This window comes from Boeremia exigua, assembly GCF_020726555.1.
Source record: "Boeremia exigua strain MPI-SDFR-AT-0100 chromosome Unknown C7974scaffold_11, whole genome shotgun sequence".
Lineage (NCBI taxonomy): Eukaryota > Fungi > Ascomycota > Dothideomycetes > Pleosporales > Didymellaceae > Boeremia > Boeremia exigua.
In genome coordinates, this window is record NW_025763528.1 from 207,613 (window position 1) to 228,088 (window position 20,476).

At 55.6% G+C, this 20,476-nt stretch overlaps 8 protein-coding genes across 8 annotated transcripts; 4 read left to right on the top strand and 4 right to left on the bottom strand.

Annotated features, from left to right (window-relative positions):
* Nucleotides 1-269: 269 nt before the first annotated feature.
* On the top strand, nt 270-1,118 carry C7974DRAFT_42780 (uncharacterized protein). The gene has a single exon (XM_046144579.1). The coding sequence runs from the start codon at nt 421-423 to the stop codon at nt 868-870; it is 450 nt and encodes a 149-aa protein (XP_045993113.1). The 5' UTR covers nt 270-420; the 3' UTR covers nt 871-1,118.
* A 394-nt stretch (nt 1,119-1,512) lies between these two features.
* C7974DRAFT_42719 (uncharacterized protein) lies at nt 1,513-2,446 on the bottom strand. Its single transcript, XM_046144554.1, has one exon. It carries the CDS (start codon nt 2,291-2,293, stop codon nt 1,694-1,696), a length of 600 nt encoding a protein of 199 aa, XP_045993114.1. The 5' UTR covers nt 2,294-2,446; the 3' UTR covers nt 1,513-1,693.
* Nucleotides 2,447-5,476: 3,030 nt separating this feature from the next.
* On the bottom strand, nt 5,477-7,170 carry C7974DRAFT_42715 (homoserine dehydrogenase-domain-containing protein). The gene is made up of 2 exons (XM_046144553.1): nt 7,079-7,170; nt 5,477-7,009 (listed from the first exon to the last, which is right to left on the bottom strand). Exons 1-2 carry the CDS (start codon nt 7,113-7,115, stop codon nt 5,931-5,933), a joined length of 1,116 nt encoding a protein of 371 aa, XP_045993115.1. The 5' UTR covers nt 7,116-7,170; the 3' UTR covers nt 5,477-5,930.
* Nucleotides 7,171-7,306: 136 nt separating this feature from the next.
* Nucleotides 7,307-9,128, top strand: C7974DRAFT_441938 (uncharacterized protein; the record flags this gene model as incomplete). Its single annotated transcript, XM_046145388.1, has 2 exons — nt 7,307-8,365; nt 8,633-9,128. The coding sequence occupies 2 exons, from the start codon at nt 7,307-7,309 to the stop codon at nt 8,741-8,743; spliced, it is 1,170 nt and encodes a 389-aa protein (XP_045993116.1). The 3' UTR covers nt 8,744-9,128.
* A 233-nt stretch (nt 9,129-9,361) lies between these two features.
* Nucleotides 9,362-10,108, top strand: C7974DRAFT_379246 (uncharacterized protein; the record flags this gene model as incomplete). The annotated part of the gene is made up of 3 exons (XM_046140453.1): nt 9,362-9,763; nt 9,826-10,019; nt 10,066-10,108. The coding sequence occupies 3 exons, from the start codon at nt 9,362-9,364 to the stop codon at nt 10,106-10,108; spliced, it is 639 nt and encodes a 212-aa protein (XP_045993117.1).
* A 5,088-nt stretch (nt 10,109-15,196) lies between these two features.
* Nucleotides 15,197-17,938, bottom strand: C7974DRAFT_401586 (uncharacterized protein). The gene is made up of 7 exons (XM_046142619.1): nt 17,731-17,938; nt 17,569-17,649; nt 17,449-17,521; nt 17,299-17,398; nt 16,366-17,251; nt 16,161-16,287; nt 15,197-15,645 (listed from the first exon to the last, which is right to left on the bottom strand). The coding sequence occupies exons 1-7, from the start codon at nt 17,785-17,787 to the stop codon at nt 15,638-15,640; spliced, it is 1,332 nt and encodes a 443-aa protein (XP_045993118.1). The 5' UTR covers nt 17,788-17,938; the 3' UTR covers nt 15,197-15,637.
* An 82-nt stretch (nt 17,939-18,020) lies between these two features.
* C7974DRAFT_416462 (uncharacterized protein) lies at nt 18,021-18,790 on the top strand (the record flags this gene model as incomplete). Its single annotated transcript, XM_046143984.1, has 2 exons — nt 18,021-18,202; nt 18,250-18,790. The coding sequence occupies 2 exons, from the start codon at nt 18,021-18,023 to the stop codon at nt 18,788-18,790; spliced, it is 723 nt and encodes a 240-aa protein (XP_045993119.1).
* C7974DRAFT_42842 (3-ketoacyl-CoA thiolase B) lies at nt 18,710-20,476 on the bottom strand. Its single transcript, XM_046144596.1, has 2 exons — nt 20,068-20,476; nt 18,710-20,019 (listed from the first exon to the last, which is right to left on the bottom strand). The coding sequence occupies exons 1-2, from the start codon at nt 20,209-20,211 to the stop codon at nt 18,922-18,924; spliced, it is 1,242 nt and encodes a 413-aa protein (XP_045993120.1). The 5' UTR covers nt 20,212-20,476; the 3' UTR covers nt 18,710-18,921.

Below are 20,476 nucleotides of genomic sequence, written 5' to 3' on the forward strand. Positions count from 1 at the left end.
AAAGCCTACGCAGCGAAGCTTGGTAGGCTTGGACAAGCTTGAGCCCCCGCACACGCGTTCTGACCTCCTCACATGGGAGCGCCTGTGTACATTCCGGCCGTTGCGCTGGGTGACGTGACGTGGCGCGGCCGTGCTTCCAGTTCACCTTTCATCTCTTTCTCGTGCCGGATCACTCGGTGCCTGCGGAAACCTCCGGGCTGGACGTGCGCGAGCGTCGTTGATGTGCGTGATTCTGCTTCGACGATCGTGGCCGCACGCAAGGTGGTACTTTCCGCAAATGTCGATCACCGCATCAGCGCTCAGCAAGTGTGTTACGCGCCCCCTTTGCTCGGGAAGCACATGTCGCCGAGAATGTACGCGAGGGCTTAAGCTCTGCTTGGTGTGCTTGTTTAGACTTCGGAGGTCTTTGCTGGAACGCGGATGGAGGTATGTCGAGTGTTGAGGTTAGTTGTATCGGTGCCGAAGTGCCGTGAGGGGGCTTCAGCTCGTGTTGCGCGCCACAGAGTGGAGAACAGCATCGTTTGGCTCGTTGGGATGTTCATTGCATCGGTGAGAGAGTCTGACAGTGCAGGATTGCTATCTATCGGCGACGGAGGACAGATGCAGCTACTGCCGTGCGTTTCACGTGAGTATCCCCTTCACACCGACTCCGGCAGCGCCCGATCCGTACCCCTACCAGAGCGGAGCGGAGCGGTCTGCCGGCCCATCTTGGCGAGAATAAACCGTGCACACTGCAGCATCACAAAGTGGGGGCATCGAGTGGACCACGGCTCGACTTCTCGCGAAGCGAAGCAAGGCCACAGGGCTACAGGTATGGCGGTGTGCAATGGGGCGATAAAGAAGTTCCAGATACTCATCGAAGGTCGATAGTGGGTTTAAGCGGTGGAAGAAAATGAGCTTGCAAGGGATTTCACTTCAGCGGTGTAATGGTAGTGATGAAAAAATGTATTGCTATGGATATCGAAACGTGCTAGGACTTTTGCAGATGATCGACTCATGGTCATCATGTAGCAACGCGTCCAATGCCTGTGCTTCATCGTAGAGCTTGTGCGCACAAAACTGCACATCCAGAAAGTTTGCAACAACAAACCTGTTGCAGCCCAACGCGGCCGTGCGCCATCGTAAAGAACACCCTAAAGAACCGCTCAAACGTAATTCTAAATCAAGAACGGAAATGTTGTCCGGTAGGAATTGCGAAGGAAGCAGGTCGCCCTTGCTGTCGCGCGCTGTCACGGCCCAATAAAATGTGTGCCTGCGTGTGACGCCTCTTCTTTTGTGAAAATACCGAAGAATAGATGAAGCTAGATGTTGCATGTGACTGCGTACAGTCATACAAGGTGGGTATCTGAAGAAAAGCAAGCGCACCTCATCGTGCTAGGCGACGAGACGTAGTAAAAACATGATAGAAGTGGAGAATGCCGCTGCGCTGAATAATGATGTGATGAGAAGGAGACTGAAAATCTTCAGGACTGTCGATGCTTTCGCGATGGTGAGGTCTCGCGCGGTCGGACCGAAGCCGTTTTCGTTTACAAGCCGCGGAGCCCGGCTGCCGGGTCCGCTGGATTGGCAGTCGAGCGGAGTCGGTCTAGGCCCGCAGTAAAGGTAAGCTTCGACGTTTGACAAAACGACGGTTGCTGGGCGCAGGCTGTGCACTGAGCATGACGTGGCTGATACGTCTAACGCTTGGGTTTGTTCACTTGAACATTGAGAAGCGCTTGGTCTTGCGGCCGATGCGCGAGATCATGCTGACTCTGTAAGGCTCGTTCGACATGGACTGGTGCCGCAGGCTAGCATGGTCGCTGCTTGATGTGTCGCTGGAGCTCTCAGCACCCTCAGCATCGCCCTCGCGGGCGGATCTGGGGAATGGCGAGACGGGGGAGCTCTCAGTCGGGAAGAAGTACGAATCGAGTCTTGCGTTCATGGCGCGGTTCTTCTCGGAGGCGGCTGTGACTATGCTGCTCTTGCTGCCAATGCTTGTGACACTGTCGCTCCTGGAAGTGACCAACTGGAGGCGCTCATCGCGGCGAGCGGCGTGCAGACTTGTCGAATGCGCGCGTGCGAGGCCAGAGAGAGAGCCAACGGAAGGTGCTGGGCCGTTACCAATCAGACGGTACTCAGAGTTGGTGGCGTCGCCTTGACAGTATGGGCAGTGGTCGACCTTGACTTCCCAGCCAGAGATGCCCATCTTCTTGCTGCAAGAGGACAGGTCTGTGGACGGAGCACATGGACGGACCAGATGGTACCAGCGATGCTGGCAGCTCTGGTTGGTGACGCAAAGTTCTGTGACACACATGTTGTTGGTTTAGGTGATGTTGGTTTGGATGCGTTTGCGAGGTGTTGTTCCTTGGAAGAGTGGCGACGTCGTGGTGGAAGACGTGGTGGCTATGACTTATTTAGGTCTGAGCGATTTGTGGATGAGTGGTTTAATGGTAGCTGTCACAAGACAAAGACCAAGTAGTGACGACGATCTGGGGTAGACTAGTTGCTAGTCCTCACAGCCACAATGGTGGTTGTATGGGGCGATGGTCGAGTATGTGTCGACCAGAGTTGTGATGCTTCAGCTGAGGAATTGGAAACAGGCGGCAGACTTGCACTTATGAATGCAGGACCTGGTCAGTGAATGGTTGCGGTGTGCCAAGGGATGCCTGTTGATTGGTTGGCGCGAGATGATCCCTTGCCTGTTCAAGTGGACGGGGAGCGGGGAGAGCTTTTGTAGCGCGACGGTGGAATCACGGACAGTTGTGATTCGGCCAAACTGGGTTCTGTCGAGAAACGGCGGAGGGCGGAACTTGGTGGAAGATGACGATTGGTGATGACTGTTGGCGTCTTGGTGCTGGCAGCTTACACAAGGATGAGCAGCGCAGGCAGTCAAATAGAGTTGCAACAGAGGCAGTGATGAGGTCAGCCTTATTTATCTAGGGCGAGTTGGGATCGTGTGACGGGAGTCGTGAGCTGGACAAACGGTGGTTACACAGCAGGCCGACTTTATTTAACATGCACCGCGGCGCTGGGCTGCGAAACGTACGGCAGTCCTGACATGGGGAGCAGGTCTAGCGCGAGCGGAGAGGAAATTGGCGGTCTCTAACAGCCACGCGTGCTATGCCTTGACTACACATACTGCCCGACGCAGCCTAGACACTCTCCATTTACGAGCAGCCCCGTCGCGCGGCGCCGGGACGACGCACACGGAACTCAAGCTAACGGCGCACCAAAAGTTGGTGACAGCTAGTGACAAGCCCTTCACTCCCCTGAGCAGATCCGTGCCAGCTCTCTGGGACGCGCAGTGCTTTCAAGCAGACAAACGATGCGTACACGTCTCACCGCTCCCGGGTCGTTTTCCTTCTGTTCGTGATTGCGACCCGCGCTTCGTTTCGCTGCGCGAACGTGGTGCAGCTCATTGGCAGACGATCGCTTGCATCAGGCGACAACCACGCCGTGTCTATTCATCGGCGCCCCTGTGCAACAACAACGCCTATCTGCCTGACACAGCGGCAGCGCTCTGACAACTCGAGAGAGCTGTAATCTGCGTGGTGCCAGGGCTACTGTTTAGCCAGGGTTGCCAGGCTACTCGCACAGGGCGACTACTGCCGGGGAAGATCGTCCCCACGCACCCGAAGTGCCAACTTGACTCGAACACACCGTCGAGCTGCGCCTCTGAGGGGTGAAAGGCAGCTAGAAAGTAATGCCGAACCTTCCATTAAACATGTTTCCCAGCGCCAGAACTCGTCCGTTGCTCGTGGGCGCACGTTGCACCGGCTTGCTTGCCACTTTGCGACAGCTCAAGGATTCTCAGCCTAAACAACGTGGACAATACCAGGGCTGCATATACACCAATCTCGGTAGCGAGAGCTGTCGGCATACCGAAGAGTGTGCGCGGGAGAACCATGCGGATCTCTCGACATGCGAGGAAAGGTCCGACACGGCCGCCAACCGTCACATGTTCGGATGAAGTCATTGTCTCGTGGGCCGACTGCACCTTCCTTCTCGACTTAGATCCGTGTTTATCAATCACAGGATTCGTCCACCTGGGGCCGCACGCCACCGCGACAATCTCCAACGCCGATCAGTCATCTGTGAGCAGTCCTGCAACCTTAGATGATTAGATCTGTCGTTCTCCTGAGCACCATGGATATGCACGTTCCTGCATTGCAGCCCGAACTCTGCTCTTCAAAAAAGTAACCAAACCGAAGGGTATACCTACCTTATCGTCCCTTGCGACATGAGACTTTGCGGCAAGACATCACGGATCGCGCAATTGCCAAAGATCTCGGTGTATCATTTCGGCGCTTGGTAAGACTACATCTGCAACTGCTTATGCATCTCACCCTGCCTTATCATGACGCTCGGCGGAAACGACCGGACTGAAACATGCAGAACACATCTGAATCCCTTCTAGACATGAGGTGACCCGACTAAGGCATGACTACAGCTTTACTATCTTTACCCATCTCTGTAGGACAAACGGTTACACATCACCCGAACATCAGCTGGCGGTAACCTTACCATCACCCTACCAAATTATCTCAAACACGACCATAACGAAAACTCATGCGCATGTACGCGCACGAAATCGTAATGGCTCACTTTCGCATGCAGCCCATGTCGACAAACCTGCACAGCCTCGACGCCGTCATGCACGACTCGCTTGGCGCTAACCCATTCATACAATCACTCCGCTAGCGCCAAGCATATTCGCCAAGCTTGGCCAAGCAAGCTTCACCCCGCTCCTCCAGCCCAACCCTCTACGAATCGTCGCTGTCATCACGCGGGCACCCTGTCAGTTCGACAGTGTGGACATAGACAAGCGAGGCCAAGTTACCTGGCCTCGGGAGCACATTTCTTGACCTATCGCTCCCGTCACCACGGGACTGCCCAGATCAGTGTGACACATCCAAGACCAACGCGGTTCCGGAGCCACGGTCCTCACACCATCCAAATGGTATCCTGGGGCGGCTAGGGAGCCATGTGCCGGACACGTTGTCACACAGTACTCTAGAGCTAGCAAACCAGGCGAGCTGGCCATGTGTCGACAACGAGTGACTCAGCAGTCAAGACGATCAGATGCGGATTTGGCAACGCCAGATCACAGAGTGAGAAGGTAAGTCATCGCATCATGTGTGAAGGAAGCATGTGCGAGGGAAGCATGTGTAAGATGCGGGTGGATTAGTGGAAGCTTGGCATTCACCTATCAGAGCTCGATTACGCCGCGACACCGACACCTTCCTCTGGACCATCTCCCTGAGTCCCAATGCAGCCTGCTTCCATAACCACCTGCATTCCACAGGGCTCTACGGAACTCGGCACACATGCCCCTCGCGTTGTTCTACAACACAAAAGTTGCATGTCGATAGCTCAGCCACGTCAGCAGTGCGCCTACTAGCCACACTCCCCAGGTTCGCTATAGTGTGGAGCCACACCGGACCGCAGGTGGGTCAATCCGTTACCATCTAGATGCTGGCCAGACCCCGCCTGTGATGTCATATTGGAGGTGAGGAGTTATAGCAGTGTAGTACCCACGGTAAGCGCGGCTTGGAGATTATGAGGGGTAATTGGAGAGGTGAGGTGTGGTTGACGAGCAGGGCATAATGCTGTAGTTTACTGACAAGCTTAGATGAAGGGTGTTCATGGGACAGCAACATTTCTGCGTAGATCGCCCTGTACGCTGCCTGTTGGGGACGCCTGTATTGACGGTTTGTATGTGGCGGGTCTACAATCGGCACGGTGAACGAGACGTATGGCACAAGTAGGAATCCCCTTCCGTACAATCGCCAGCTCATGTCATTTCTCGTCTCTCGTCGAGCACTGCTCTAGAAGAGTACCACCGTCACTTCTCAGCACCACTGACTGACACAGTGTTCATAAATTCCAACTGGTATTCTTTGACTTGAACTTTTCTTCATCTCTACAGACGTACCGCTTCGGAACAACGCCTAGTGCAGCAGCCTCAGCACCTTGATCAGATCCGCCGTGACACCCATAGCCGTGACCTCGCCGCCAGCGCCTGCGCCCTGGATGATCAGTGGGTTCTCACCATAACGCTCAGTGTAGAAGGCGATGATATTGTCGCTGCCCTTAAGCGCCGCAATGGGATGGCTCTTGTCGAACTTCTCGAGCCCGACCTTAACGGCGTTGGAGGGCACATCGACACTACCAACGAAGCGCACGACCTTGCCCTCCTTCTCGGCTTCGGCCTTGAGCGCATCCATCTGACCATCGAACTGCGGCAGCTTCTCGAGGAACTCGTCGCCGGAGGTGCACGACTCAAGCTCCTTCGGGATGAGCGACTGGACAGGGAAGGCGGTAGGGGACTCCACAGACAGGCCGGCAAGACGGGCCAGGATGGTGAGCTTACGGGCGACGTCGAGGCCGTTAAGGTCGTCGCGAGCGTCGGGCTCGGTGTAGCCCTTGTCCTTTGCGTTGGTGACTTCAGCACTGAACTTGCCGCCGCCGCCAGATGTGGGCTGAAAGCTGTTGAAAAGAAAGGACATAGTGCCGCTGAAGACGCCTTCAATCTTAGTGACCTTGTCGCCGGTCTCAACGAGGTCTTTCAGCGTTGAGATGACGGGCAGGCCCGCACCAACGGACGACTCGTGGAAGATGAAGCCGCCTGCGCCGGAGCCGTTCGAGGCCGCGCTGAAGATGTCCTTGAAGAGCTGCAGGTTGCCGGAGAAAGCCTTCTTGTTGGGCGTCACGATGCTGATGCCCTTCTTGAGGAAGCCAGGGTATGCGTCGGCGATATCCTGGTTCGAGGTGTTGTCGACGAGGACGACCTTGCCGGGCGCCTTGACGAGGTACTCTTGCAGCTGGGGCAGAGGCAGCGTGGGCTTGGAGTTGTTGGCAAGCTCGGACTCCCAGTTGGAGAGGGACTTGTAATCGCCGTGGTAGATAGCCTTCTTCGATGTTGACAGCCAGATCAGCGAGAGGTAGTATGGCGAGGACGGCGATTGCGAGAGGCGCTGTGCCAGGCCGGTGAGCTGGTTCAGGAAGCACTTTCCTACGCCGCCGGCGCCTAGAGGTGTCAGCAGTTGCTCAGGAAAGTGGAAGTCGCAATTGAGCGCTCTTCAGCTGATCTACGTACCGATGACGGCAATGAAGACTTGACGGGGAGGAGACATGGTGGCTGTTATCAATTGACTGTGTGAGGCGTGTATGAAGGAAGAACAAGCTCTCGTAAAGCTTCAAACCTAGATTCAACCCTCATGCCAGCGGAGCCGCTCGGCGATTTACATGCTTCGACGTGGGGTGGCGGGGCAGCAACGCTTGAGCTCCGACATCGCCCTCGCGACGCGTCTCCAACGACACCGCAATGTCCAGCAACAACACACACCTCTCAGGCAAAGACGCGCATCTATACGGCGCCAAGAGCACCGCGCGCAGCAAGCGCAAGGAGATCAGCAGCTCCAGCACCGTCGCTTTCTCGTCGACCCTCTCCAACCTCATCAAAGCCTCCTCCAGCAACGATGCCAACAAGCTTGCGGGTTCCGGCCGCGCGCGCCCGCAGAAAGACGACATCTTCAAGACGCACAACAAGAACGTGAAGAAGCGCGCACTCGCCGACCTCGACGACACAGACCTCGCCACACAGAAGCATCGCGGCCGCACGACCGACGAGAAGAGCGAAGATGCCGCCTCCTGGAAGCGCACGCAGCGGCGCATGGAGGAGAAAGCGCGCCTCTACGCCGCCCTGAAACGCGGCGACGTCGAAGACATCAACGACAAATACGGCGTCGACTTCGACCGCAAATGGGCCGACACCCAGGGCGCCTCCGGCGCCGCCTCCTCCTCGTCCTCGGAAAGCGACGACGACGAACAAGTCGAATACGTCGACGAATTCGGGCGCACACGCACCGGCACGCGCGCCGAAGCCGCCCGCGAACAGCACCGCAAGGCGACCCTCGCCCACGACGCGCCCGACCGCTTCACCGCGCGTCCCAGCATGCCCGAGCAACTCATCTTCGGCGACACGGTGCAAACCAACGCCTTCAACCCCGACGAGACGATTGCGCAGCAGATGGCCGATCTGGCCGCCAAGCGCGACAAGGAGCTGACGCCGCCGCCGGAGCTGCATTTCGACGGGCGGGCCGAGGCGCGCACGCGCGGCACGGGGTTCATGTACTTTGACCAGGACGAGGAGGAGCGCCGGAAGCAGATGGCGAACCTGGAGAAGGAGAGGGCGGACACGGAGCGCGTGAGGCGCGAGAGGAAGGATGCTGTGGAGGCGAGGAAGGAGATGATTCGGGAGAAGAGACGTGTAATGGCGGAGAAGAGGAGCAAGGGGAAGGCAGAGCGGTTTCTTGATGATTTGGGCGTGGAGCTGGGGATGGGCGCAGAGGGCGGGGAGGGGAGTGTTGATGTAGCTCAGGAGGTGAGCAGTGCCGCAGCCCAGGAGGGGAGCGATGTCGTAACTCATGAGGGGAACAATGTCGCCGCCCGGGAGGAGAACAATGTCGCCGCCCGGGAGGAGAACAATGTCGCAGCCCAGGAGGGTGAGACGATAGCATCAGCATCGTCCAAGGACGCAGACGAGGCACGAGGCGCGTAGAGGTGTTTTCACAGTTACAAGATACCCCAGCCATGGTTTTGTCGTTTCCAACTTCTATCTCATACATGCAACTGTTCCTCTCTACTCAAGCGTGGTTCGTCGGCATTCGAGACTGTATCCAGCACTGCTCTCTCTATCACCGTCTCCCTTTCCTTGAGCGCACGATGGAGCTCAGCTCGGTCTGCTCGCTCTCGCATGTAGTTCATTGCCAGCTCTGGCACGGCTTCTGATGAGCTAGTCTCCCTAAAGCTCTGCATCACTGGCTGTGAAAGGTTCAGTTCTGTAAATAACTCAATATGGCTGATCAATCGAAGCTTACGAGTAATTCCCTCAGCCTTCAGCCACGAGAGGAACCACAACTCCGGATCCTTGGAACACTGACTCACCGACTGCAGTCAGGTGTTTCCACCGTAATCCAGCACATCTGGGCCTCTGCCGGTTGTGTTCATTGGAACATTCAAATAGGCGGAGACATCTACAATAGGTGTGCAGCACAAACTGCCCGTTCTTGGACTCGGATATAAGTACGATACATGAAGCCTACATGATAATAGTCACGTCTTGGTCAGAGAGTTTTGGGCTTGGTTACAAGTACCACAACCGGCTTGCTTCCTAGCTCGATGTGCTACATAAGCAGACCTGCGCAGCCCCAGCAGCCTGCGTTGCCAACTCGCATTTCTCGTTCTCCCACAGCACATGATCAGAACCGATTTGCTTGAGCCGAGCAGAGAAGTATAAAAGCATCATGGCTGCGCTGAAGTCATCTCCAAATCATCCAACACACTCTCATCCCAGCCGATCCCAACCACAATCCCCAACATGAATCCCATAACAGCATCCTTCCTCCTCTACTTCCTCTACCTCCTCCCCTTCGCCGCCACAGCCCCCGCCCCCCTCCCCCCCGCACCCCCCAACAGCCACATCGAAATCCAAAACGTAACCTACGGCGGCACCGGCTGCCCCTCCAACACCGTCGCCAGCAGCATCTCGGACGACCGCACAACGCTCACGCTCGCCTTCAACGCCTACACCGTGCAGTCCGGCCCCGCGGTCCCCGCCTCCGAGCGCCGCAAGTTCTGCCAGCTGGCGCTGAACCTGCGGTATCCCGGGGGTCTGCAGTACTCGCTGCTGGGCGCCGACTACCGCGGGTACGCGAGTCTGGAGGCGGGCGTGCAGGGGCGCGCGGTCGGGTCGTATTATTTCTCGGGGCAGGCGAGGGAGGTGCGTTTGCCCACTCTACGATGCTTTGTTGTCTGTGGCTGCAGGCGAGCTAACACGCGCAGTCGTTCTTCGCGGCGAATTTCTCGGGGCCCATGGACGAGAATTACGTGTTGCATGATACTGTGGAGTCGCTGACGAGGGTGTGGGCGCCGTGTGGCGAGCAGGGATTGCTGAATATCAAGTCTGAGGTGAGGATTGCGCCGATGCGGACGAGGACTTTGAATCTGCTTACTGTGGATTCGTTGGATGGGAAGTTGTGAGTCTTCTCGGTTTGGGTGTGTGATGTTGCTGATTTGGGCCAGTACGCAGAAGTTCGCGGTGCAATGGCGGAAGTGCGAGGGCTGAGAAATGGTGAGGTAGGCTGGGGGCTGGAGAGGACGCTATATGGGTTTGGGCGTGGGTGGTGCTGGGTACAAGGATTTTCTGATTGAAGAGAGAATGCACGTTCATTCAAGATGATAGAGATCCAATCGGCTAACTACTTTCCCATTCCTTGTCACGAGGAGCTCTTCTTGCCGTGCTCAACAATAGCACATCGTGGAACACTGCACCGTCTCTCTCCAGCGAACACACCACCTCACCACTGGGACAATATTCCAAGCTCCTTAACAGCCTCCACAAGCGTTACATCAGTCTACTTGCCATCGGATGTCTGTTTGTAGCCGGGTCCTCAACCTAGTAGACAACAAAGCAATGCCGTTGTTAGCCCGTTCGAAATCGTGAACCCATCATTACATGTCTGTTTCTTTTTGACCAGGTAATAGATACTCATACACGTATATAAAGCCTGACTTCCTGCTCTTCTATACCTCATTATAGCTCCTCCAATCTCTGTCCGAAACCGGCTTCAATGGATCCCACTTTCATATTTACGCTCTTCCAAATTAACACCCAAAAAACCGATGTCCGATTCTGTTCCTGCACTGCCAAACTCGGAAGAAATCCAGATTGTGCATTGTTATGTTTCTGCATCCTGATACCTCTCCAAGCGTGGAGTCGAAAGTCCATCACAGACACGTAATGTGTCTCAGCGCTGGGATTCGAAACTTTTCGATCGCTGCCCAATGTGTGGGAGCTGTTCTCTTGACAGCATACTGTCGCCACCGAAAACAAGTATACTACACTTGCGCGTCTCTTCAGTCGCATGTTCTTTGGGTTCCCGGACAGTATGCGCAGCAGACCGTATGAAAGTGTACGTGAGTGCAAGGCCCACAAAATTGAAAGCTGTCACTTCTCAGTACATGCTCTTGGATTTTGCCGGGCTTGACTGCTTAGAGGCTTGCGTCTGCCTCGTCAAAAAAGATATGTGGGCTCAAAGAAGTCCTGTCTCTTGGGTTTGCGGATACCGTATCGATGGCTTCATTCAATCCTCAATCTGCAAATCAAAACACTGACGCCCAGCCTTAATGAGGTCTCTCTTTCTCTCTCCTCAGAAATGTTCTGAAAACTGGAAACTTCCAGTGAATGTGTCTGGCTGATCAGATCACGTCTTCTGACTTCAAAGTCGCAGAGACAGCTGAGCAGCTATGCCTCTGCGCCTGCGGTATCCCTCTGTATCACCAACAAGCATGGAAGCTTGCTATGCTGCGCAGCTCCTATATAAAACCTACATCCTTTGCCACCTCTTGTCTCTCACCATGGCCATCAACACCCCTCGCCGACCCTGGCATCGAAAAGTCTGGAAGAACGCATCATGGAGTTCTTGCAGAAGCCTGCGGTACTATTTAGCGGGATCACGAAAACGAATGCAAATGCGCTATATGGCGCAAGCGGAAGGCTCGGACAGTCAATGCTGCCAGGGCTGTTCTGTAGCACCCACATGTCTCCGAAAAGTGTACCCACCATGTCTATGGTCGTCTGTCTTTGCCTCCTAAAAGCTGGGGGTTCTTTCTTGGCTTTTTGCCCAAAAAGATCCTAGAATGACTTGAGACTTGCTACTGAAAATGAACACGAGACGGGTTATGTTGTGTCCGCCTTTGTCTTCCGGATACGATCTTCTTCTATCAGCCCTTCTGGTGTGCCTACCAATCCTCCGCAACCACGAATTCAAATCATTTAAAACGAGCGTGGCGTTCTCATATGGGCTGTCTGTGTTTGCCTCCTGGGAACTGGAGGTTCTCTGCTGCTTGCTTGCGAAAAGATCTTCCAGTGAGTTCAGGCTTCTCATCGAAATTCTCTGCAACTTGGAACATGTTGTGTCCTTGTTTGTCTTGCCGGATACTATGCTCTTCTACCAGCACTGCTAGTGTGCCTGCCAACGCTTCGCAACCATCAAGCCATGGCCACAATATGTATGTCCGAGCGACTTCTGCTGGTTCTAAATATCACGAATAACTGGATTCATACACTCTTTCCCTCAATATTCTGTCGAGTATCTTGCGGTTCAAAGGCGCCGTAGTTGACAAGATGTGGTTCTTTCCCGGCTTCTGAAAGTAAAGTCAAGCATCTAAGATAAAGGAAACACTGCTCCATCTCTCTTGCGTTAATCTTTGTTCCCATCTCCGTCCTTGCCTCAATATGGCTGGAAGACAGCAGGGAGTGTCTGCTCTTGCTGCTCGAAAGAAAAGATGACTATGATCTGCTCGTCTCCAATCCCCGAAACTGTCCCTCCATGCCGCAAAACACGTCCTTCTTGGCCGATGCAGAAGCTTCAAAACTATACAACAGTACAGCTATAATTTTTCTGTCTCAAAAGATAAACCTCGGGCACTCATGTGCCTTTCTCCTCGGCAGGATGTTCATGAAGACTACCAACGCGCCCGAGCCTGAAATCTGACATCCAGCGCGCTCATTGTACCTTCTCATCCCCGGACTCTTAATGTGCTCCAAAACCATCACCGAAACAACGTATGGAGTGAGTGCTCTTTTACCCAAACACCGACATAATATCTACTTGTCTCTGCCTTTCTCTACCTTCCTCTCTTAAAACAAGCAAACATTTCCCCATCAGTCTTCTCGAAACTTCAGTACAAGTGGCACATGTCTGCCACGACTCGTTTGCTGGATACCTTCAAAAGTGTATCTTGAGATCGCATGTGTCGCGGTCCCTCACCACCGATGAAATGAACACTGCCTTTCTCTGCCCTTTTCTGCTAAACCAACCACTTTACTCTCCATCGGTCTCCCCAAAAGGATTGCTTATGCCAGTAATGTCTGCTGGACCAGGTCTGCGCGACCCGTTCAAAAGTACACTTCGGAAATGATATGTGCTGCTGCTCCTCACCACCAACGTACGCATTCGAAGAGTCTGTCTGCTGTGTGCCTGAAATTCAAGCGCTATTGTAGCATGTGCTGCTGCTCCTGTAAATTTACATGCACGAGAAGCTGTGCTTGCGAAACCGGAAAGGGACGACTGATGTGCCGCTGTGCCTCGAAAACAAAATGAAGCAGCAACAGGAATGGCTGCTGTGTGCCTCACAGTCAATGAGAAAGAGGCGAATGTGCGGCTTCGTCCCGGAAACATGATGAAATACTAGCAAGCATGGCTGTTGTTCGCCTACAAAGAAGATGTTCGAACGACATGTGCTGCTGCATCCACTGCATGCCTTCGAAGCAACATTCTCGGTTGAATATGCTGCCGCAACTCAAAAGCTAAACAACCGCAGGAACATATCTGTCTGCCATGTGCTTCAAAAGGTTGATGTGATGGATTGATGTGCGCCCGCGCCCCGAAAACACTCATGGCTTTGGCTCCTTCGTGCTTCCACCTTATAACACCCGCCTGCTATAACATGCTGCTCCCTTCTCCCTCACAAGAAACTGACACTCCCTCCATGGTTCTGAATAAGAGGGCCATGATCGATACATGCGTGGTCGTAAAATCAACAGATTTTATTGCGCATGCGGAGCACATGGGAATAACTTTGCACACCACCAAAATAGGAAGAAATGACAAGGCATGCTTGTGCCAAAGCCTGAGGTTCACATGAAGACAACCAGAGTGGCTGGAGCGTGTGATCCCTTCTCTACCAAACTAGAAAGAAATATATGCCTGTGGTTCTGAAAAAGCAGCGAGGAGTTTAACGTGCGCGACCGTGGAACCGAACGGTCATATCTGGTGTGCGGCAAAGCGTGGGAGGGACGTCGCACATCACTGAAATATTGTGGACAAGAAAACTATGTCCCTGCCTGAGCTCGGCTTCCATACATCAACATCTGCTTTGGCTGGGATATGTCGATATTTCTCATCTGCCAGTGCGTGTTCTGCACCGCACAGCAACTTCAATCCAAACCACTACACACTCTGTTTGTACTTGGTGTGAAAACCTGTAAGCTGCCTAAGCTTCGTACGACTTTGGATATGTGTGTGTCTGGTGGGCGAGCAGCGCATCATGTGCTGCATATCACCTCGAGAGACTTACTGAAAGACTTGTGCAAAAACGCAATGAAAAACTCAGACCAATGCCAGCCTAATGATCCTGGAAAAAGCAAGAAGACCCAAGGCATGTCGCCTTTCTCTGTTCTCGTCGAAAGATGCACTGGGAAACCCCCCTGGGATACCCATTGAAAGACCCATAGAAAGACTCAAGAAAATCAAGCATCAACCCCATGTCGCCCTAAAATCAGATAGCCAGCGCTGTATGCCGTCTCTCTCTTCCAAAAAACCCATTGTCGAGCGCATGTCCACCAATTTCCTACAGAAAACTATGGGAACGTGGCGTGCTGCCCGTATACTCAACCCACAGCCCCCCGAAAGCTAGAACACATCATGTTCATGCCGCCGCTCTCTCCACTCGTCCAAAACAATTCTGACGGTAAAAAAATGTCCAGTACCCACCAGCAGAAGACTGTCATAAGAACGCGAACTACTGCTGGATCATCGACACTCCCCGTCTTGTTGCTTACGCAAAAAGACTCACTTAAAGTATGCTGCAAACAAGCCATGACTCTTCGAAAAAACTCACGCGCCGTCTGCATGCTGGTTCTCTCTCCTCTTGCCGAAAGTAACCTGTATCGATAAGATGTCCAGCATCTTTCGCAAATAATTACCATGAGAACGTGCTGTTGCTGTGCACACACCTTACCCATGCCCCTCCCTTGAAATGTACCAAACAAACACTATATGCCGCCTGTCCCTCCTCTTGTCGAAACAGACCAATAAAGACAACATATCCGGAATCACTATCAGAAAACTAGCATGGGAACGTGCAGAAGGGCTGATCCGCTTACACGCAAACTCCACTCCCGCCCTCCGAAAAACAATCAATGCCATCCACATGCTGCTCCTCCCTCCTCTCGCCGAAATCAACATCTATCGCTCATATGACGAGCACCACCCGCAAAGAAAACGCCACGAGACCGTGTTGGACTGTACATACACCCAAGCCATGGCCCTGCGCAAAAAGGAAAAACAAACCACTATATGCCGCCGCTCTCCTCTCGTGTCGAAACCTACACCGGAAGCGCGGATACCTCTTATGATGGGAGTGTGGAGTGCGGAGTGCTGCTGATGTATTCACAGTCGAATCTAGTGTCTTCCGCTTATATACTCTGCCTTCCTCCCTGCTGTGTCACCCTTAGACTGAATGGAAAGAAGCACACCCGAAAGAAACGCGGTCGAAAGACGTATGACCCTAAGACATGGCCAAAAGACACACGACCCAAAACCATAACCCAAAGAGGAAATACATCGAAGTGTGGACGCTCGGAAACGTTGTCGCTAGGAAATAGCCAAGAATCAGCCAGGGAACCCCAAGGAAACGACTAGGAAACCATACCCACGGGCGAAAGAAAGTGACAGCCTCCTCCATCCATCTCTTCACCCTCCATCCATCCCTCCATCCTCCCATCCTCCTACTCATCTTCCTTTCCATCCATCATCCTACTCATCCTTTTTTCATCCTTCTCCGAAGTACCACACACCCCATCAAACCCCTAGAGTCCTAGTACCAGTCAGCGAAAGGTCAGCCAGCGACTCAATCGAGCGAGCAGTGGCTTGGTGGATGGTGGATGGTGAGAGGGACGGAATGCGATGCAGTGCAGGGCAATGCAATGCAGGATCGGGCGACGCAGGACAGGGCAGCGCAGGCAACGCAGGCAACGCAGGCAACGCAGGCAACGCCGAGCAAGCAACGCACAGCAACGCACAGCAACGCCGAGCAAGCAACGCAACACAGCGCCGACCAACGCACAGTAAGACCACACAAATCCAGAGACTTTGAACATGATGCATTTAATACCGCGCCCCGCTCTCAGCAGCTTACGGATTCTAACACGGTATACATGGGGGTAACAGACTATACAACGACACTAACCGGCGGGTCCAAGAGCCCGCGGGCCAAAGAGCAGCGGGCCAAAGCAAGCCAGCAGAGCAGGTCGGTCAGGAGGAGGAGGAGTAGGTACGGGGTAGAGGTACGGGGGTAGATGGCACGGGGGATAAGACAACGGGCCTAAATACCGAGGGTGAACTCGACGCCGACGTCGATGTCGCGCGCCATCTTGACGACCTTTGAGAACTGGACCGACTTCTCGGCCGCGGCCTGGAGGTCGTCGATGGAGAAGATTTTCAGGCCGGAGTCGTTGAGCTGGGGGCGTGGTTAGCGATAGTTTCTTCAAACGTGTTTCTTCAAACGGCGGAGTGAGATGTGTATTCCGGGACTTACCAGCTTGTGCGCGGCCTCCATGTTGGTGCCCTGCAGACGCGCGATGACGGGGGTCTTGAGGTTCATGCTCTCGACGACCTGGATGAGGCCCTTGGCGATGGCGTCGCAGCGGACGATGCCGCCGAAGATGTTGACGAAGATGGCGGTGACCTTGGGGTCGGAGGTGATGAGGTCGAAGGCCTGGCGGATGGCCTCGGGGGTGGCGCCGCCGCCGACGTCGAGGAAGTTGGCGGGTGTGCCGCCGTTGAGCTTGATGATGTCCATGGTGGCCATGGCGAGGCCGGCACCGTTGACCAGGCAGCCGATGTCGCCGTCGAGCTTGATGAAGTTCAGGCCCACCTTGGCGGCCTTGACCTCGTCGGCGTCCTCCTGGGTGATGTCGCGCCACTCGAAGACCTCCTTCTGGCGGAAGTCGGCGTTGTCGTCGAAGCCGAGCTTGGCGTCCATGGCGAGGACCTGGTGGTCGGTGGTCTCGGACAGGGGGTTGATCTCGATCTGGGTGGCGTCGCGCTCGTTGAAGACCTTGTAGAGGTTCTGGATGGTGTTCTTGGCGTCCTCGATGCACTGCTCGGAGAAACCAAGCTCGGTGGCGATGGTGCGGGCGATCTCGTCGGTGACACCAACGTGGATGTCAATGGGGGTGGTGATGATGGCCTCGGGGTGCTCCTTGGCAACAGCCTCGATGTCCATGCCGCCCTGCGACGAGGCGACGATGACGGGGCCCTGCGAGGCGCGGTCCATGAGGATGGCGAGGTAGAACTCGCGGCGCGCGAACTTGCGCTCGACAATGTAGACGGCGTTGCAGAGACGACCCGCGGCTCCGGTCTGCTTGGTGATGAGCTTGTGGCCGATCATCTGGTCGGCGAGGATCGCGGCTTCGCGAGGCCTGCGCTGGTGTTAGCACGTGTCGCAGCGGGAGCACGGAGAGCGTACGAGTAGACGACGCGGACGCCGCCCTTGAAGCCGTTGTCGAAGGTGCCCTTGCCACGGCCTCCCGCGAGGACCTGGGCCTTGATCACGGCATCGTCACCGCCTGCGCGCGCATTAGCTCTGCCCCAGCACCACACGCCCTCCAGCACGTACCGATCTCCTTGGCGATCTTCTCGGCCTCGGCCGCGTTGGTCGCGACACCGCCCTTGGGCACGCCGATGCCGTACTGCAGCTGCGTTAGCTTGCGCCTGTTGCGCGGACGGGGCGTCGTACCGACTCGAGCAGCGCGGCGGAGCGGTATTCGTGGATGGACAGGCAGCGCCTCTGCTGGACAGCGGACTGCCTCAGCGGTGTCTGGCGCGGGTCAGCGACTCCTGCTCAATTGCACTGCAAGCTGGCGGCAGAGGCTGTTGGCCGCTGCGCGGTCGCACTCACGTAGGCGGCGCGGACGGCGCTGGCCATGGGCCGACTGGCGCGGGCAAGGTTGTACATGGTGTCGGTATGGAGGACACGCAGGCTCGGCTCTGGGTGTGAGAGGAGGTGATGGAGCTGGGCTGTTGCTATGCCTCAAGGTTCGCGGTGCTGTCTCTTAGCGCAGCCGCACGGACGGTGCAGCAAGTCCAGTTCCAACCCGTAAATTTCTCGAGCCCGGCCGGGAGGTTGCCTCATGCAGAACTGCGCGCTGGGCTGCGGTTAAACAAGGGACAGGCAAGAGCTGCTCCACCATGGCGAAGAAGGCCAATTTCGACGATGTGCTGGGCAACAAGTTCAGTCTGATGAACGCCAAAAGCTCAAGTCTGCTCTCGTCATGGATGGGCGCTGAACCAACGCCCACGCCCGCAAGTCACGTTTCGGAGCCACAAGACGACGATGCCGACCTCAAGCAGTCCGACTTTGGGCACGACAGGTGCGTTGCGCGTCTCATGTGTGTGTGAAGTGTCTAATCCAGTGCAGACTCGGCGTTGGCTCAGCAATTCCCAAGGACATAGCCGATGGCAGCTTCACACGGCGAGCACCAACAACAAACGACAAGCTGCTGGAGCAGTTGATTGGTAAAAAGCGCGCCAAAGCCCATCTGGCCGCGAAGCAGGAAGCAGAGCGAGCAAGTGCGCGCCAGCAGCCGGCATGGCAGCAGAAGAAAGAAGAGACGAAACCTGAGGAGAGCGAAGACGAAGAGGAGGGCAGAGCCGCGCTGATTGCATCGAAAAGACAGAGAGGCAGTGTTGCCAAACCGAAGCCCAAGTTGACGAGTGTTGAGGCTGAGAAGTTGACGAGTTTTGAGGCTGAGAAGTCGAAGAGTGCTGAGACTGAAAAGCCGGACAGTATAGATGTCCAAGAAAGCCCGGCGCCAAAGGAGGAGTCGGACGATGATGTCGAACTCAAGCCGAAAAAGCGTGTCAAGAAGAGCAGAGCGAAACCAACAAGCTACCTCGACGAGCTGCTTGCGGAGCGCAGCAAAAAGAAGAAGGGCAAAGGCAAGAGCGAGGACATCTAGCCTCACGCGACACATTGCATACGGTCGGAGTTCAGGATGCACGAGATACCCCCAAAAGCGACGACAGACATGAATAGAACACTTGGTATATTGCACAGGTTATTTTACTTTTCTTTTCGTCCCCCACACCCCTACTCCCGGACAAACATACTCGCCATCCCCATCCCCGTCCCAATACACTTGCTCATGACACCCACCTGCTGCCCCCCGCGCCCCATCTCGCTCAGCATCGTCGCCAGCATGCGCCCGGACGTCGCGCCCAGCGGGTGCCCGAGTGCAATCGCACCGCCGTTCGGATTGATCTTGTCCATGCTGTCCGCCAGCCCCAGCGCGCGAATGCAGTGCAGCGCCTGCGACGCAAACGCCTCGTTGATCTCCCACACGTCGACCTCGGCGGTGCTGACGCCCGTGTAGTCCAGCAGCTTGGGGATCGCGAGCGCGGGGCCGACGCCCATTTCGTCGGGCGCGCAGCCGACGACCTGCGTGCCGGCCCATTTGCCGATGATGTGGGAGGAGAGGCCGAGCTCGGCTGCGACGGAGCGCCGCATGAGGAGGGCTGCGCTGGCGCCGTCGGAGACCTGGCTGGAGTTGCCGGCGGTGCTGGTGCCGTCGCTCTTGAACGCGGGTTTCATGGCGGCGAGCTTCTCGACGGTGGTGGTGGCGCGGATGCCGTCGTCTTTGGTGACGGTGACCTGCTTGGCGGCGTCGGGGGCCTCGGGCTCGATCCAGCGGGTTGTGACGGGGACGATTTCGGCGTCGAAGTTGCCCGCGGCCTGGGCTTTGGCGGCGCGGTGCTGGGACTCGGCGGCGAAGGCGTCCTGGTCGGCGCGCGAGACGTTGTAGCGCGCGGCGACGTTCTCGGAGGTGAGGCCCATGTTCATGATGCACTCGCGGGCGTCCTTGACGGGGCTGTCTTTCATCTCGGGCCAGAGCTCGACGGGGATGGCGCGTGTGCCGTAGTTGCGTGTCATGCTCTCCATGCCACCTGCGATACCGACGTCGATTTGTCCAACGGCAATTGAGTGTGCGATCGAGGTTATAGCGGAGAGACCAGAGGCGCAGGCACGGTTTACAGTGCTGAATGACGTTGTTGTGGGAATGCCGACGTGGTTGGCGGCCATGCGGCCGGCTTTGGAGCCACCGAGCTCAGCCAGCACTGTGCCGACACAGACATCATCTATCTTTGCAGGATCGAGGTTGGGAAACTTCTGGATGGTGGCTTTCAAGACCTATAGCAATATTAGAATTGGTCAACAGGCACATTTGATACAACGTACAGCACCAAGCAGCTCATGGTCGTAAGCATCGCGCAGGCCTCCCTTCTTTGCCCTTGTTACCGGGGTTCGCAGTGCAGAGAGAATGACCACATCGTTGGGGTTCTTCTGGAGAATGTTCTTGAGACCTTTCTGAACGAATGCCATTGTGTAGGCAAGGAAACGCTAACAATTAGATTGGGTATTCAAGACACTTTTGGTGGTACAGAAGAGAAAGTGAAGAAGATCAGAGCAGCGGGCGGAGAGAAAGTTTGAAGACCGCCGCGACCGGATGCCATGGCGGTGATGTTCGAGCTCTCGAGCTTCGGCAAGTGAGCGCGGGGCGGCTAAACGCTCATCCTCCGTCACATGACCGGAAAAGCCTCGGATATGGCTTTTGGGAGCGGATATTTGCGCGGGACGAGCCGAGAGC

What these genes read in the sequence shown, in the direction of transcription:
- C7974DRAFT_42780 (XM_046144579.1), top strand. Translation starts at nt 421, where the DNA reads ATGGAGGTATGTCGAGTGTTGAGGTTAGTTGTATCGGTGCCGAAGTGC.
- C7974DRAFT_42719 (XM_046144554.1), bottom strand. Translation starts at nt 2,293, where the DNA reads ATGTGTGTCACAGAACTTTGCGTCACCAACCAGAGCTGCCAGCATCGC.
- C7974DRAFT_42715 (XM_046144553.1), bottom strand. Translation starts at nt 7,115, where the DNA reads ATGTCTCCTCCCCGTCAAGTCTTCATTGCCGTCATCG. An exon ending in AGTCTTCATTGCCGTCATCG is followed by an intron (nt 7,010 to 7,078) that starts GTACGTAGATCA and finishes TGACACCTCTAG; the next exon opens with GCGCCGGCGGCGTAGGAAAG.
- C7974DRAFT_401586 (XM_046142619.1), bottom strand. Translation starts at nt 17,787, where the DNA reads ATGTACAACCTTGCCCGCGCCAGTCGGCCCATGGCCAGCGCCGTCCGC. An exon ending in GCGCCGTCCGCGCCGCCTAC is followed by an intron (nt 17,650 to 17,730) that starts GTGAGTGCGACC and finishes GACCCGCGCCAG; the next exon opens with ACACCGCTGAGGCAGTCCGC. An exon ending in GAAGATCGCCAAGGAGATCG is followed by an intron (nt 17,399 to 17,448) that starts GTACGTGCTGGA and finishes ATGCGCGCGCAG; the next exon opens with GCGGTGACGATGCCGTGATC.
- C7974DRAFT_42842 (XM_046144596.1), bottom strand. Translation starts at nt 20,211, where the DNA reads ATGGCATTCGTTCAGAAAGGTCTCAAGAACATTCTCCAGAAGAACCCC. An exon ending in ACCATGAGCTGCTTGGTGCT is followed by an intron (nt 20,020 to 20,067) that starts GTACGTTGTATC and finishes ATATTGCTATAG; the next exon opens with GTCTTGAAAGCCACCATCCA.